This window comes from Nuphar pumila, chromosome 5, assembly GCF_984573655.1.
Source record: "Nuphar pumila chromosome 5, dmNupPumi1.hap1.1, whole genome shotgun sequence".
Lineage (NCBI taxonomy): Eukaryota > Viridiplantae > Streptophyta > Magnoliopsida > Nymphaeales > Nymphaeaceae > Nuphar > Nuphar pumila.
In genome coordinates, this window is record NC_143253.1 from 50,613,106 (window position 1) to 50,628,625 (window position 15,520).

The 15,520-nt window shown below is 41.7% G+C and overlaps 1 protein-coding gene across 1 annotated transcript; it reads left to right on the plus strand.

Moving 5' to 3' along the window:
• The first annotated feature begins 780 nt into the window (after positions 1-780).
• LOC149837568 (disease resistance protein RPM1-like) lies at positions 781-3,824 on the plus strand. The gene is made up of 2 exons (XM_090007428.1): positions 781-3,644; positions 3,734-3,824. Exon 1 carries the CDS (start codon positions 827-829, stop codon positions 3,572-3,574), a length of 2,748 nt encoding a protein of 915 aa, XP_089863554.1. The 5' UTR covers positions 781-826; the 3' UTR covers positions 3,575-3,644; positions 3,734-3,824.
• Positions 3,825-15,520: the final 11,696 nt, after the last annotated feature.

Consider the following 15,520-nt stretch of genomic DNA (forward strand, 5'->3'; position numbering starts at 1 on the left):
ACCTTTACAAGGAGTGACGAGGTATCACTCTCCAAAGACGTAGAGCCGGCTACAAAAAAAAAATAGTCACGTCCCAATCTATTTCGACCCAACCAAGAGGGGTCTGTGTTGAGCCATTTTACCTCAACTCTTTCAATGAGTTCCCGGCGTATAAACAAGATTATTGATTCTAAAGCCAAACTTTTCTCTCTAAAAATCCTATTACTTTTTTCCAGCCAAACCACTCTCCAAGTGAACAACAACCAGCAGCTCCAAGTGAAAATCCATGTATTTCCTTTATCCTGCATCTCCCTTGCAATAAGATCTCCGAGGCATAACATGTTTTCCCAAAAGATAGTAATGTCCTGCCACGACGCAATCAACAACTCTCACAAAATCACATCTGAATATATAGGATGAACTGGTCTTCATAAAGTTGCTCAGATTGGTGAAAGTCTCTTGCTCATCCAAAAGCGCGGAGTGGATGCGAGGCAGAGATGCAAATGGGTCAGATCCAAGATGAGGGTTTTGCAATTTTTTACTGTTCAGAATCCGACCTGATCCAACTCCCCAAGGTATTGTTTGCATCCTTGATGCCACGGCTTTTGACTGCATCAAATTGATCAAGTGAAATCGTTGTGGAAATCAAACAAATATGTGAACCACCAATTATGTACATGTTGTCTCATGCCCTCTTGGGCCCACGAAAGTTGAGTCGATAAAGATGGCAGATGATGGTTCAATAACTGCAAGGAGGAAATGCCATGAACACATCAAATTAAAAGAAAGAGATACCAGCGCCACAGAGACGTAGAAGAAAAGGAGAAGAAGAGTGGTGGGCGAAGAAATGGATCAAATTCCTGTCGATCTCTTGCTCAACAAGTTGGGATCCTTGGTGTTGCAAGAAGTGAAACTGTTGAAGGAGATTGGACAGGAAGTGGTAGAGATGGAGACGGAGTTGGAGAGTATGAGATCCTTTCTGAAGGATGCCGATAGAAGGCAGGATACGAACGAACACGTAAAGCAGTGGGTTAGAGATGTGAGGCAGGCAGCATATGACATCGAAGATGTCCTGGACAAGTTTATGCTTCGAGTTCGATACCGAGGGGAATATAAAGGTGGATTTAGAGCTTCCCTGCATAGGGCTCTTCACTCACCGAAACGTTTGATAGACCGTCATAATCTTGCAAAAGAGCTTCAATCGATCAAGGCCAGAGTGGTGAGCATTTCACAGAGAAAAGAGAGGTATGCTTTCAATAAGTTGGAAGAAGGATCGAGCTCAAATCATGTTGCTACAGGCCAAGTTCGCCGAGAGGCATACTTCGACGAAGAAGCATATGTGGTGGGTATTGATGCAGTCATCGAAAAAATTGTAGGATGGCTCACAGAGGGGGATTTGAAGCTCACACCCGTATCGTTGGTGGGGATGGGAGGTTCTGGAAAGACCACACTCGCAAGGAAAGTTTACAACAGCCAAACAGTACAGGTACACTTCCAGTGCCATACTTGGTATTCTGTCTCCCAATCGTTCAATCTTCAAAATCTTTTGATATCCTTAATAAAGGGGTTCCATGAATCAATGAAAGATATGGTTCCTGATGGCTTAGAGAAGCTGGACACGACAAGCCTTGGGGAGAAGCTGCACATGTATCTACGCAACAAAAGGTATGTTCTTGTGTTGGATGATGTATGGGCAGACAGTGTTATGGATGATATCGATTTTGCATTGCCAAAGCACGACCGTGGAAGTAGGTTTCTGATCACCACTCGTTTAGAGGACGTTGCATCGCCAATAGAAATAAAAGCCGAGTGCATAGGCCACGTCCACCGTATCGAGCCCCTGTCTAGTGATGCGGCGATGACCCTATTCTGTAAGAAGGCATTCCATGAGAGAATATGTCCTCCGCATCTTAATGATGTTTGCAAGAGTTTGGTGGACAAGTGTGACGGGCTGGCGCTTGCCATTGTAGCATTGGGTGGAGTCATGTCAACAAAATGCAAATCTGAGACGACATGGAGAAAAATCCAGCACACCCTACCATCTGAGCTGAGTAACAATCCAAAGTTTGATAGAGTTAGAAATGTCCTCTCTTTGAGCTACAATGAGCTGCCATCGCACCTGAAGCCTTGTCTCCTGTACTGTAGCGTATTTCCGGAAGATTACTTGATCACAAAAGGCAGGCTAATCAGATTATGGATAGCTGAAGGGTTCATACAACAGAGGGAGGGCATGACACTAGAAGAGGCGGGAGAAGAGTACCTTAATGAGCTAACCAGTCGGAGCTTGCTCCAAGTTGTCCATGTGAATATCAAGGGAAAGGTAAGTTCGTATCGGATGCATGATATTTTGCGTGAATTGGTTGTCTCTACATCCGAGAAGGAAGATTTTGTTGTCGTTTTAGAGAAGAAACGTGTAATGGTTGATAAAAGGTGCAGGCGCTTGTCTCTCCACGAAGACCTAATTCCATTGGACATGACAAGGGTACATAATATCCGCTCCTTGTTGAATTTTGGAATGGGTCACATGCCCTCAACAATCCCTACCCTGTTATCACAGAGCAAATTGCTAAGGGTACTGGACCTGCCAGCCACTTCAATTGAGAAACTGCCTAGTGCAGTGGGCGATTCAGCTCTTTTGAGGTACTTAAATTTGAGAAAAACCAACATAAAGAAGCTGCCAACGTCTTTCGGGAGGCTCCAAAACTTGCAAACGTTAGATATCCGTGATACTCAAATTGAAAGCCTGCCTGAGGAGATATCAATGATGAAAAGCTTGCGCTATATGTCCATGTACTCTCGTATTCGTTATCCCTTCGTGATCAACCAAATCCGTGGCTGCAAAATGCAAAGCGGAGTGCGCGCATTGAAGGACTTGCAAAAGCTCTCAGGCGTACATGCCAACAATCAAATAGTTAGAGAAGTTGGTAACTTGGTCCAACTCAAAAGTTTTGGGATTGCCAAGCTGAAGAGTGAACATGGGAACATTCTAAGTGCCTCCATCCAGAAGATGAAGAACCTCTTGAAGCTGCTCACATTTTCTATTGCAGAGACAGAGACCCTACAACTGGATTCCCTGTCAATGCCACCACCGTATCTTGAAGATTTGAGTCTTTCTGGGCGTTTAGGGGCGATACCAACCTGGGTTGGCTGCCTAAACAACCTCATGGTCTTAGTCCTATGCTTCTCAAGGTTAAGCCAAGATCCTCTTCCAACGCTCCAGTGTCTGCCAAATCTGCGACGACTTCTACTCTATGAGGCTTATGATGGGGCTGCAGTGAAATGTAATGCAAGGGGTTTCCCTGCACTGAAGGAACTCCGCTTTGTGAATCTGCCAAAACTGCAAATTGTCCACATAGAAGAGAATGCAATGCCAAGCATTCAAACATTACAGATCTGGGGTTGCTGGGAGTTGGAGTTCATTCCTTACGGGATTAAGCACCTAACCACCCTGCAAGAGTTGAACTTGAGGGATGTACCTCAAAAACTAATAAGAGGCATACGCAATAGAGGTCAGCATCGCTACGTAGTCAGACACGTCCCTAACATCGTTTACATCTACACCATGGGCGATGAGGGATTCAGTGAAAGCCTTTGACATCCATTACCCTAAAGTCTAAAGACTCTTAAAACATGGTAAATCCAATCCCACCCTGCACATTTCGAAGGTGATTAACTTCGTCTTTTCCCTTTTACTGGTTGGACTTCCAGACGTGTATTGCACTTACACATACTGCTGCTTTTTCTTTGTTGATAGTTGATGCTTTACATGGACAAAGAGAGAAATGGCATGGAGGTGGTTCAAACGGTGGTGTGAAATCTGTAAAGTTGGTCAGCAAATTTGGAGGCTCGAAAGGTTGGCCAGAAATTTGGAATTTTGTGGCTGTCAAATTCTTGTAAAATGTCGAATTTTGTATTAAAAAATTGTTTTTACGTGATGTTGATGTCCTGATCAGTTACTTTGGCTCTTTTAACCAAAGCAGGTTATATGTTCCCCCGCCCGAACAGGGCCGGTACTGAGATCTCATGTTCGGGGGTTCTAAATAGCGCCACGTATAAGATGCAGACCGGCATGTATCCCCATGTGTGTCCGCATTATACTGCATCGTAATTTGGTGTCGCAGCAAAGACTTAAGTACCCTTTACCGCCATTCGCTTCCTCTTCCTCGAACGGACATAAATGTCCTCCTTCTAGAAAACTGAATCGTTGGTTCGTGAAAAGGACAAAACTGCCCTCCATCGTTATCGCGCCAAAACGTTCCGCAGAGTTTGCGTATGTAGCAAGCGTTATGTTGTAGGATTCAAATAGTTTAAAACAATTCATTCTCGCTCTAAGCACTCTACCGGAGATTCTTTGCTTTCATTTGGAGTCGCTGGAGCATCCTTTCCTTTGTTCCAGAGCATCGGTTTCCGTCTTACGCGCAATCACAGCATAATAACCACCTTCTGTTGCGTATTAGTTGTTACTGTTGCTTACTCTACAGTTGGAATATCCAAATTCTCATCGTTTCGGTGAGTTTCGTGTAAGGTTTCTTTCTTCAATCTGAAGATTGCTTCTTATACAACGATTTGTACTTATAAACCCAAATATTTCGACGATTTCTAATCATGATGATTGTGTAATGTGTTGTGCAGGTTAGCAATGTTTGCGCCTCATCAGATTAGAGATACTTTGTCGTTCTATGGGTTGTCTATTAGAGAAGTGATCCGTCAGTCCCATCTATCTAAGGTTTTTGAAAGATACCAAAATATACTTAAGATTGAGAACGATTAAGACAGGAAAAATGCCTTGGAATCGTTTTATGCGGAGGATTATCCATCAGATATCGAGGTTGCGGACCAAAGGAAGAACTCTAAAGAACGAAAGATGCAGAACAAGGATGACGAAGAGAAGACAAAGGCAAAAAATATTGATGATAATATAAATAGAAGGCAGAGGATTAACGCACAGCAGATGGAAAGGAGGAAGAAGAATGTGGAGGAGTGAGAAAGGTATTTTAGCTATTTAGTGGACGACACTAAGGCGGAATGTAAGAGGAGAGACTTGGAGCGTAGTGCAATGCAAAACAAGGCAAGGCTACTGAAAGAGGCAGAGGAGAGGTTAAGGCAAATGAATGAGGAGGAAGAGAAGAAACAGAATATTCCTCAGTATGAGGAAAAAAAGGAAAGGTGAAGGAGGGAGAGGAAGCTAAGAAAATGCAAAGGCAAGAGAAGGAGAATGAGGAAAAGAAGAAAAGGCAACGGAAGGAGAAGAAGGAGGAGGGAGAAAAGGAAAGAGAAAGGAAGAAGCAGGAGGAAGAATTGCAGGAAAGAATGAAACAAGAACTGGAAGAGAAAGAAAGGCGGCGGAAGGAGAAGGATGAGGAAGAAAAGGAAAGGGAAAGGAAGAAGCAAGAGGAGGAAGTGCAGGAAAGGGAAATGAAGAAGCAGAAGGAAGAGGCGAAAAGGGAGAGAGAAAGGAAGCAGAAGGATAAGGAGAAAAAGGAGAGAGAAAGGAAGGAGAAGGAGGAGGAGGCAAAAAAGGAGAGAGAAAGGATGTAGGAGGAGAAAAGGGAGAGAGAAAGGAAGGAGGAGGAGAAAAGGGTGAGAGAAAGGAAGCAGAAGAAGGAGGAGGAGAAACGAGAGAGAGAAAGGAAGCAGAAGAAGGAGGAGGAGACACGGGAGAGAGAAAGGAAGCAGAAGGAATAGGCGAAAAAGGAGAGAGAAAAAGCAGAAGGAGTAGGAGAAACAGGAGAGAGAAAGGAAGGAGAAGGAGGATGAGAAAAGGAAGGATAGAGAAAGGATAAAGAAGGAGGGCGAGAAAAGGAAGGCGAGAGAAAGGCATGCGATGGTGGAGCCGGTAGAGATAGAGATTGAAAGGCAATTGGAGGCAGTGGACCCACCAGAAAGTCCCATGTTGGAGGAAGAACAGGAGAAAATAGCGACCAAGGTAAATATATTTGTTCTGTCTGTGAAGATTTAATAATATGTTTAGCGATTTTGGTATAGCGATTACTGTGTTAGGTATTAATATGTATAGCGATTACTGGGATAGTCTGTCTGCAACCAATATTATTTATAGCGGTTAGTTGAATAGTATATATAAGTACAAATGGAACTAATTTACAATTGGTAGGAATAATATGTTATTTTGTGTTACAGGGAGTTCACAGGAGAAGTAGAGCACTAGGTGAAAAACTCAGAGGTCGGTGTCAATGGCCTGTAGTTCTGTCGTGGTATGGTCAGCTGAGTGCATATCAGAAGGATCGATTACAAAATATGCACTTCGGTGGCCTTTTGGACCAACAATATTTTGAAACTTGCTGGAATACCATGACCCACCTGGTAAATAAGTGAAATGATAAGACAAACACATTCCAGTTTGATTCTTTTGAGATCACCATGACTCTAGAAGATGTGGCGAGGATCACTGGCCTTAAGTGCGATGACAGTGCTGTCCTATTACGGCATTCAAACTATAACGCAAGGGAAAAATGCACGGCCATGTTAGGAATGTCGATGGACGAATGGAGTCAATGTATTTCTGGTGAAATCAATTCCACATCAATGAAAGTCTCATTTTTTTGTAATAAATGAGAAGGTCACTCCGCTACTTGTGCATCTGAAATAACTGACCAAGAGTTATGCGGCTTCCTTCTATATTTTTTTGGTCTTACATTATTTTCCGATTGTTCTGCTTCGAGAAAAAGTTCCATGTGGCTGCAGTACCTGGCAGACTTAGACAAAGTCGACAACTATGCCTGGGGTGCCGCTATGCTCGCACACTTGTACAGTCAACTCCACCGTGTGAGTAATGGTACGAAAACAGTTGTGGGATTTTGGCCATTTGTTTAGGTATTTGTTGATTACATATTTAGTAATTGTAGACAAATCTCATTGCAGGTTGTGGTGTTACTAATAATATTGTTTTTGTTAGGCTTGGGCGTTGGAACATATTATTCCATTGTGTCCACGTTGTGGCCCTCTGATTTGTGGTTTTCCAAAGATCGGTCGCTGGGATAGAACAAACGTCACAGTTTATAATGCTAAGTCCATTTTAGATGGGCTGCAACTAAACGAGGTAAACGTTCTAAAATTGTTTACAATCGCGTCAGCATTTACCATTGAGTATTATAAATCATTGTAATGTTTAGCATTCTTAAGTATCCATCGCTGCAGGATTGTCTTCCGTAGTACATATCGTTGTTGTCATATCATGCGTAAATAAATTTTAATATATTTTTCATTCGTTATTAAAAAGAATTACCAATGTACAGGTTTTGTGGAGACCTTATGAAGATGGGGAGGACGATGATGAAGACGTTGTTGCGGAGGCTGCTAGATTGTCTGACCACGATTTGTGGCTATTCTGCAATTTTGAAGCCGAGTTGCAGCAAGGTAGTCGAGTTCTTCTACAATCTGGCTTGGGGCAGTCTATCCCAAATAAGCCTTTGGAAGTGAGAAGAAAGATGAATAGTGGTGGGAGCAGGAACGTGAATTGGCGCGATCGCTACATGGATGAATTATTAAATTGGAACTCAGGTGGTTTCCCTGCCGTATCGTATGATCATGAAGGACGTCAATTTGATCCCTTTTATTTTGAAAGGTATTGGGAACCAATGCGGCGAAATCGAAAGATTGAGAGAATTGTGAACCCATGCCTCCCAACTGCCCCTTCTCATGTTGCAGCCCAGCCTCTACAACCAAAACGTCGTCTCTCTCTGGTTACTACGACTAGTCCCTCAGTAACAAAGCGCGAGGAAGAGCGAACACTTGCTCCAAAAGAGAACATTGTCTCTGCCGCAAGGTTCGAACTTATAGAGAGGGAGAATAAGAAATTAAGGGCAGAAGTAAGCACTATGGGGATTCAATTGAACTCAGTGGTAGAGATGATGACCAATTTTCTTAAGAAAGATTTCGCAACAAAGAGGCCACGCAGGATAGACAATCCACCAATAAAAAGTGAGAGACAAGTCTATGATATTTCATCTGATTCGTCAAGTGCCTCGAAATAAATCCTAGATTTTCATTTTTATCACGCTAGGTTTTTGTTGTAATTGTATAATGAGTTGTAGTAACGTGACATTCTTTTATTGTTTAATTCTTTATTATTACATCTTTTCGTCTGTGGATCTCGGTAATAAATAAACTTTAATCGAAAATAGATGTTTGTTTAGAAATCGTGGCATTGCCTAACCTCTTTGGCATCGCTAAGATATAGCATTTCTGTTTAGCAATCGTTGTATTTGTCTCCGCCTCGAAAGAATATCGCAAAAAGGATTGGCGATGCAAGCCGTGAACAATAATTTAACGAGTTCTGACGGCGTAAATGATAACAGTCAATAGCGATAAGAAAAGGTTGATGCTCCAAAATCTGTACGATACGGTTCCCGGTCATCAATTGTTCATCTGGCAGGGACATCTTCAATTCAAACCGCGATAATGAACGTTTGTTGTTAAAAAACCGCTGAGGAAAGTATGTTGCATGAATATATTGATGTATCCATATACGATAATCAATAGAATAATCGTGAAAGATTATTTATACCTGGAAAACGAGTTTGTTCGGTCGTGTCAATCTCCCACTGAAAGATTGTTATAATGCGACCGACAAACGACGGGTTTTTAATTATTTAAAAGTCAATCATTTAATTTGCGGGGTGTTTTCGAAAAAGTCTGGCATGTGAAACGATGTATTTTTAAATATTTAAAATGCAAAGGGCAGCTTGTGGAAAGACGTATTTTTAAATACTTCGAACGCAATCATTTAATTTGGCGACGATTATCGAAAAAGGGCCGCATGCGAAAAGATGTATTTTTATTTATTTAAAATGCCATCATTTAATTAGCGGGCTGTTTTCGAAAAAGGGCGGCATGTTAAAGGACTTTACCTTTGTATTTGACTGAGGACGGCATTTTCGTATCTGCGTTGCAAAGGTGTCATCGATATCTCCGTCCAGGCATGACGTCGAAGAAGGGGACAATCGGAGCAGTACAACCAGCCATGGCGGCCAAGAAGAGGACGATGGGAGCAATACGACCCGACATGGCGCCAAAGACGATGGAAGCACTACGACCGGGCACGGCGGTAATAGAGAGGACGATGGGAGCAAAACGACCAAGCACGGCGCCAAAGGAGTGGACGATGGGAGAAAAACGACCAGGCACGGAGCAAACAGAGAGGACGATGGGAGCGAAACGACCAGGCACGGCACCAACGGAGAGGACGATGGGAGCAAAACGGCCAGGCACGACGCCGAAGAAGAAGACAACCACATCCACAGTACCAGCACTAGCGCTTAAGACATATTTTTTGAAACGCCTGAGCGGTTTAGTCAACATTTGCCTTTTCATGTCGTATTTGATCTAGTGTTGTTTACTGTAGACAATAATTTCAATGTCGAATCCTGAATACCACGCTCATGGTGCACTCAGTTCAACATCTACAGGCAAGGGTGGGCGGCAACACCCTGACGAGTTCGTAGATGACATCAAGCAGATGCAAGATGAATTTGCAGTTGGGAACACTATCAGTAATTTTGTAAGTATTTAACCACTATCAATTTCTAGGTCGTTCCGGTTTGTATGTTTTGAAGTTCGTAAATTTGTGCAACCAGACAATGTTTAATTTTGTCAATTACATCCAGAGCAACCCAACGAGCAATACAGTACGCATCATCAGCCCTTATTTCATGGTATGTCTGGTCCGCTGTTGTTTTGTTTGCTTTTATGACGTACTCACGTTTCTTGGTGGTTAAACCTTACTATTTCGTGCAACAGATGTACGTCCGACGAAAGCCATACGACATTGGATTCACAGATGCACTACATTGTTGGAACAACGATTATGAGTGCCTAGACATTTCAAAATTTTGAAAGGTAAGTGAACAAACCTCTTCTCCAAGGTTTAGTCGTAACATCCCCATCACGATATGTCTCTGGAATGAAAAATTATTTTATCGATTCGCAGATTTTACTTTCTACACTCTGGCAAAATCCCGACCATTGGGTCCTATACGAGATGAATTTTCTGGAAAAACAACTATGGTGCTACAACTCATTGGACTGCCACAGTGGCGTAGAACGCAACGCTATGGATTTGGTAAGCTTGTGCCCATAGGAGAATCGTAGCTATTCGAGGTGGACCGGACTGTAATATATTATCCCTTTATCACAGGCGAGATTCCTTAACGGGCTTATGGGTGTCGACATTGCCGAGTGGATGTTGCTCTGTGCTGACGATGCTCCTTTACAAAGTAATAGGGTCGATTGTGGCATATTCGTAATGAAGCATATTGAAGCAATATACAATGGAGAAAAACCTTGTTTCCACACTGTATGAGCTTTGTATCCGATGTTATTGGGTATTCTTGTTATATATTGGTTTCACATTACATGTTTTGTTGCAAGAACATATGCCGGAAATACGCTACGAAATATGCGGAAAATTGATTGAGTTTAAAAAGAACGGCAGACAAAATATGTAAAGTGAAACCTATCGATTGCTTTGTTTGTACAACCTAACGAGCTCCGCCATCACCGTTCTCGCCCTCCTCCTTGAGAGCAACCCAGTCGGTGCAGTCGCGCTGAGGGTGGACAGCAGGAGCTCCACCACGTCCTCTTCCTCTCCCTAGCGAGGAGGTCTCAGCGGAGCTATCGTTTCGGTGACGGATATTCATCTCGTTCCGGTGACGGGTGTTCTACGAAAAGTAAATCGTATTCAGAAATAGTTTTGTGTTGTATACGCATAACCAATGCTGGTAAAGTTGTTCTTCAGTAATGAAAAATATTGTACGGCCAACGATATTTTGGTGTGGTTCCTACGGCGAAAGATATTTTGGTGCGGTTGCGCAATATTTTTAAAAATCGCATTCCGTGAACTTATGAATAAGAAAGGTTTGTTCTAAAAAATCACTGTATTGCTGAACCTACGATAATGTACACCTAAGGCGATTTCTTGGGACGCGTGTGGACGTACTTGTGAATTTATTTGAGACCCAAAAATTCGGTCCAATCACATTGATTACTATTAAGAATAGCCCACATTGTTCAATTTCATTAATGCGGAGTGCATTTTTATTTAAGATTTGCTTTTGGTTTAATGAAACTGACGTATATACTTGAAAACTGACGGAGGGTGATAGGACGTTTCATTAATATTTGAATGACACAACACACAGTTCCACTTTGCTTCATGAATAAGGAACCGACAAATCGACAATTCTTGCATAAACGTCTTGTTCTTGAATCGAGTATATAGGCAGCTTCGACGCAGTTGTCGTATCCATCTATACTTTTTTCATATGTCTGCAAGATCATAATTGAAGGAAACGTCGTTTAAAATTCAAGAAATTTTCTAATTCTTACACAAGTTTTCATGGTGGTAGCAGTGTAGTTGACGTTAGACCACCAAACATATCGCTTTGTACTATTCGTAAAATACGAAAGCGACATTAATGGCTCTTATTCACCACTTTTTTCATATGCCAGCAATAAAGCGATGTTTAAGCATACAACATTTCATAGCGATGTTGAATATTATCATTTTGAACATTAGAAGTCTTTGTTCATTGCATACATCGCAGTCTCACTCTGCGACTGTCAATCACGCGGGTTGAGCGCACATCTTTTATCAATTACAAGCCTTTTAGATCCTCGCGACGCCTCTGTCAATTTCTCCTTCGCAATTAGAAAGGACGTCAATTTTTTGCAGAGTTCTTCGCGGAATCCGGGTATATCAACCTGCAAAAATAGATTGTAAAGTAGAAGCAATAGAGATGCACTTAATCCCCAATAACAGAGGCCAAGAAATGGCATACAACGTCGAAACAGGGTTATGCACCATTGTATATCGCTTCAATGTACTTCATTACAAATACGCCGCAATCAACGCCATTATCTTGTAAAGGAGCATGGTATGCCGTGCGATAGATCCACTCGCTAACATCGACTCCCAAAATGGCTTTGAGGAAACCGATCTAAGAATAATGCGACCGACAGTAAAATCATGACCCCAGTACACGACACGATACTCATATAGATGGAATCTTACGAGATGGGAAATGTCTAGCCGTAAACCACTGTCAACTTCCAACGAATTGTAACACCATAGTTGTTTTTCGTGTAAATTCATCACGTATAAGACCCAATGCTTTTCAGATTGCCAGAGTGTAGGAATCAATATCTGCAAATAGATCGAAAAAGTGTTGTTAGCACTGTTATGCTGTAATATTGCACTCTAGGTTTATTTGCTTACCTTTTCACTTGACAAAAGGTTTTTGCAGTGATTATCATTAATCCAATAAGGTATGCCGTCTTGAAATCCACTGGAGTATGGCAAACGACATAAGATAGTCTACAAACCGAAACATTACTAACACCAACGTTAACATACGAATCAATTGGACTAAATCAATAATGAAAAGCAACATAAAATACAACCGATATACCATGAAATACGGACTGACGACGCTTACAGTCTGGCTTGGTGCGTTGCTTTTAATATAACTGACGAAATCGGATATAGTTTGTTTGCAGCAAATATGGTGTTGTTAACGCACGTACACATGGCTTACGTATAGAGACAACTGCTACTAGTTTCATACTAACAAAATTACTGATCATGTTGTATTGTGTGAATTCACTGCGCATTCGGTTGATGTCCTCCAGAAGTGATTGACTAAGTTTTTGCCCAACTTCGTCGGTGGATGTTCGACTCAAATGAATGCGGACATTGCAACGAACGATATTGAAATTACATTATATAGTACACAAAAACAAATCGCAAAAAACAGCATGAAAGAGGCGGATTTTGCTGAACATGTAGACAATGTGTAGACAATATACCCATGATTCACCATTGTTGGTCGTGTAGTTGTCTTCGTCTGCCTCACCGACCACAATTTTCTATGTTCGAGGGCGGATCTCCAGGTTTATGAAGTAACCGTCGGTTGGATTGTTGCTGGTTCACGAAGTAGAAGACAAACACACCTTCCAATACTTGTGCGACTATTTATGACCTAAAAGATGTACTGCTCAACCAACATGATCAATGAATATTGTACGACAAATCAAACATTTATGGTTATCCGTTGGAACTGCGTAATTCAACTTCATATTCGCTGCATAGCGAGTTGTGGTTATCGCGGGAAAGCGATTTGTGCAGCAATGCTCGGCCTTTGTAAAGGGTGTTAGTCAACACCGAATTGCGGTGTTAAACGATACTAGTATAATACGATAATGAACGTTTGTTGATAAAAACCCGACAGATTGGAAAGATCCCACGGGTTGAACTACATAGCGATTGTGAGAAATTGTGGAGTACCACTGACACTTGCACTTCTACTGTTAAAGCGAACAAAGTTCCCCCTGTACCAGATGAAGAGGTTTACTTATCTCTTAAGAAATGAAGCGAGGAAGAGAAAAGACACATTGAGTAGCCTTTTATTTATAATATATGGATAAAACTTTTCACAAGATAACAATAATGATTTCAAAAGGCAATTGGAGGTGTCGGGAACACGAAAGATTTGCTGGAGAAGAAGTTGAATCGACGCAATGTCATAACTTTGCCAACTAAAGTTGGTAAATTGACCGGGATTTCTTGTTTGTTCCATGGTTGATCTCTCTTCATCCAGACATGGCGCTAAAAAAGTGTAAGCTTCGATTAGTGCTTATCGCTTGGAGCTGCGTAAGTAGAGTTCGTATTCCCTGCGTAGCCAGTTGTGGTTATCGCGGGAAAGCGAATGTGCTGTCATCTGGACAAGGATTTGTTGCCATCGCTGGATACTTTGTGCTGTGAGTCTGACAGCGATTTATGAGTAGCGATAGATAGCGATTTTTTGCTTCTGCAGGAAGTCGATTGATGACATCACTGTATGGCAATTTGTGGTTATCGTTGAATAGCGATATGTGGCATCGCAGCATAGTGATTTGAGGGTATTGTTCGACTGTTAATCTAAGCGTGATGACAAATGTTGTTCAAGTAAGCTTTTTTGGGGCTTTGAACAAGGTTGCGCTTCATTTTATGATCTAAGTAGGCTTTCAACCGCGCAGGTGATAGCATACTTAGATCATAAAATGAAGCACAGCCTTGCTTAATGCCCCAAAAAAGCTTACTTGAACAACCTTTGTCATCCCGCTTTGATTGACATTCGAACAATACACTCAAATCACTACGCTGCGATGCCACATATCGCTAATCAACGATAACCACAAATCGTCATACAGTGATGTCATCAATCGACTTCCTGCAGAAGCAAAAAATCGCTATCTATCGATTTAAGCAAATCTAACCATGGACCGCAAGTCGTCAATGACAAATGACTATAAACTCTCAACAAATCTGACATTGTGGAGATCGGGTCATGCAAAGAGGCATGACAACTAAATTAATAGCCCACACGAGATTTCTGTGTCCCATACATATCTGTCAAATGCATCAGAGCCTGTCATGAAAGAGAAAATATTAGACACTGAATTAAGTTTCACAGGAAATGCATACCTCCTCGCAACATTGATTACATACCAAAAGACTTGTAAAACTGTAGCGATCGTTGCCGGAAATCTGGTCGGGAGGAATGTAGGTTTGAACGTTTGGTGGTACTTCTGTAGGGTATTGCTGCATGATGAACATTACACGAGTTAGCTATTTGACAAGCTTCACGCAATGGGAAGCAATATAATGTTTTACATACCTGTTCATTCGAAGGGCTTTGTTGTTTTTTATTACAGGTTGGTTGTTTCTTAGTCCTGTTCTTGCCAACCAATTTTACTGCACCCTTGGCCCTCCGACGACTGCGATCAGAGGCAGGTTTTCTTTTGATACCCTTTGCTTCATGAATATGTCCATCATAATCAACAACGTTCACTACTGACTTGTTGAAGATAATGTTTACGCTTCAGCGCAACTTCTCGGGAGTGTCAAGCGAAACATGATTTTGACCTACATTGTTCGATCCCATTATCTTCGGCTGGTATTCATTCGCAGTAACGGACTTAATGTGAATTAACTCCATGTTTTCAAGTAACTTCGTTGCAACTTTTCTCACACATGCATAGCCTTCTTCACTTCTCGATGCCAAATCAGCAACATGCATGAATGACCTACATAGTTGTTGGTAACGGGAGGCTATGTGGCACTTCTCGTCAACACCAGATTTACTCGCATTGTCCATAACGAGCATTTCAATCTTCGCACAAGTAGCATAATGAGCATTTCAATCTCGTCAACGTAAGACTCAGATATTTCTTGTATTTTCTCATGATTGAGTGCCTTTAATGCATGACAACATAGAATACCTTTGAATTCATAGATTTTGCACGAACATTCTACCCTTCTGTTGTCAACATTGTACGTGACATGTGCTTCTTGCCTTTTCTGATGTTTTTCGCCCTGACAAAAAATATGGTATTTGTGCATATTCTCGGTTTGCACGAGTCCTTCTATTTTGCAATTCATGACATACAACACCTCTTTCTTGATCCATTCAAATACAGTTAGTGTACACAGAGTTGCAGGTCACATCAATATTTTCATGGCAAAAGTTAGAGGTCGTGTATTGAA

Coding starts and splice junctions, on each gene's coding strand:
- LOC149837568 (XM_090007428.1), top strand. CDS start 827: ATGGATCAAATTCCTGTCGATCTCTTGCTCAACAAGTTGGGATCCTTG.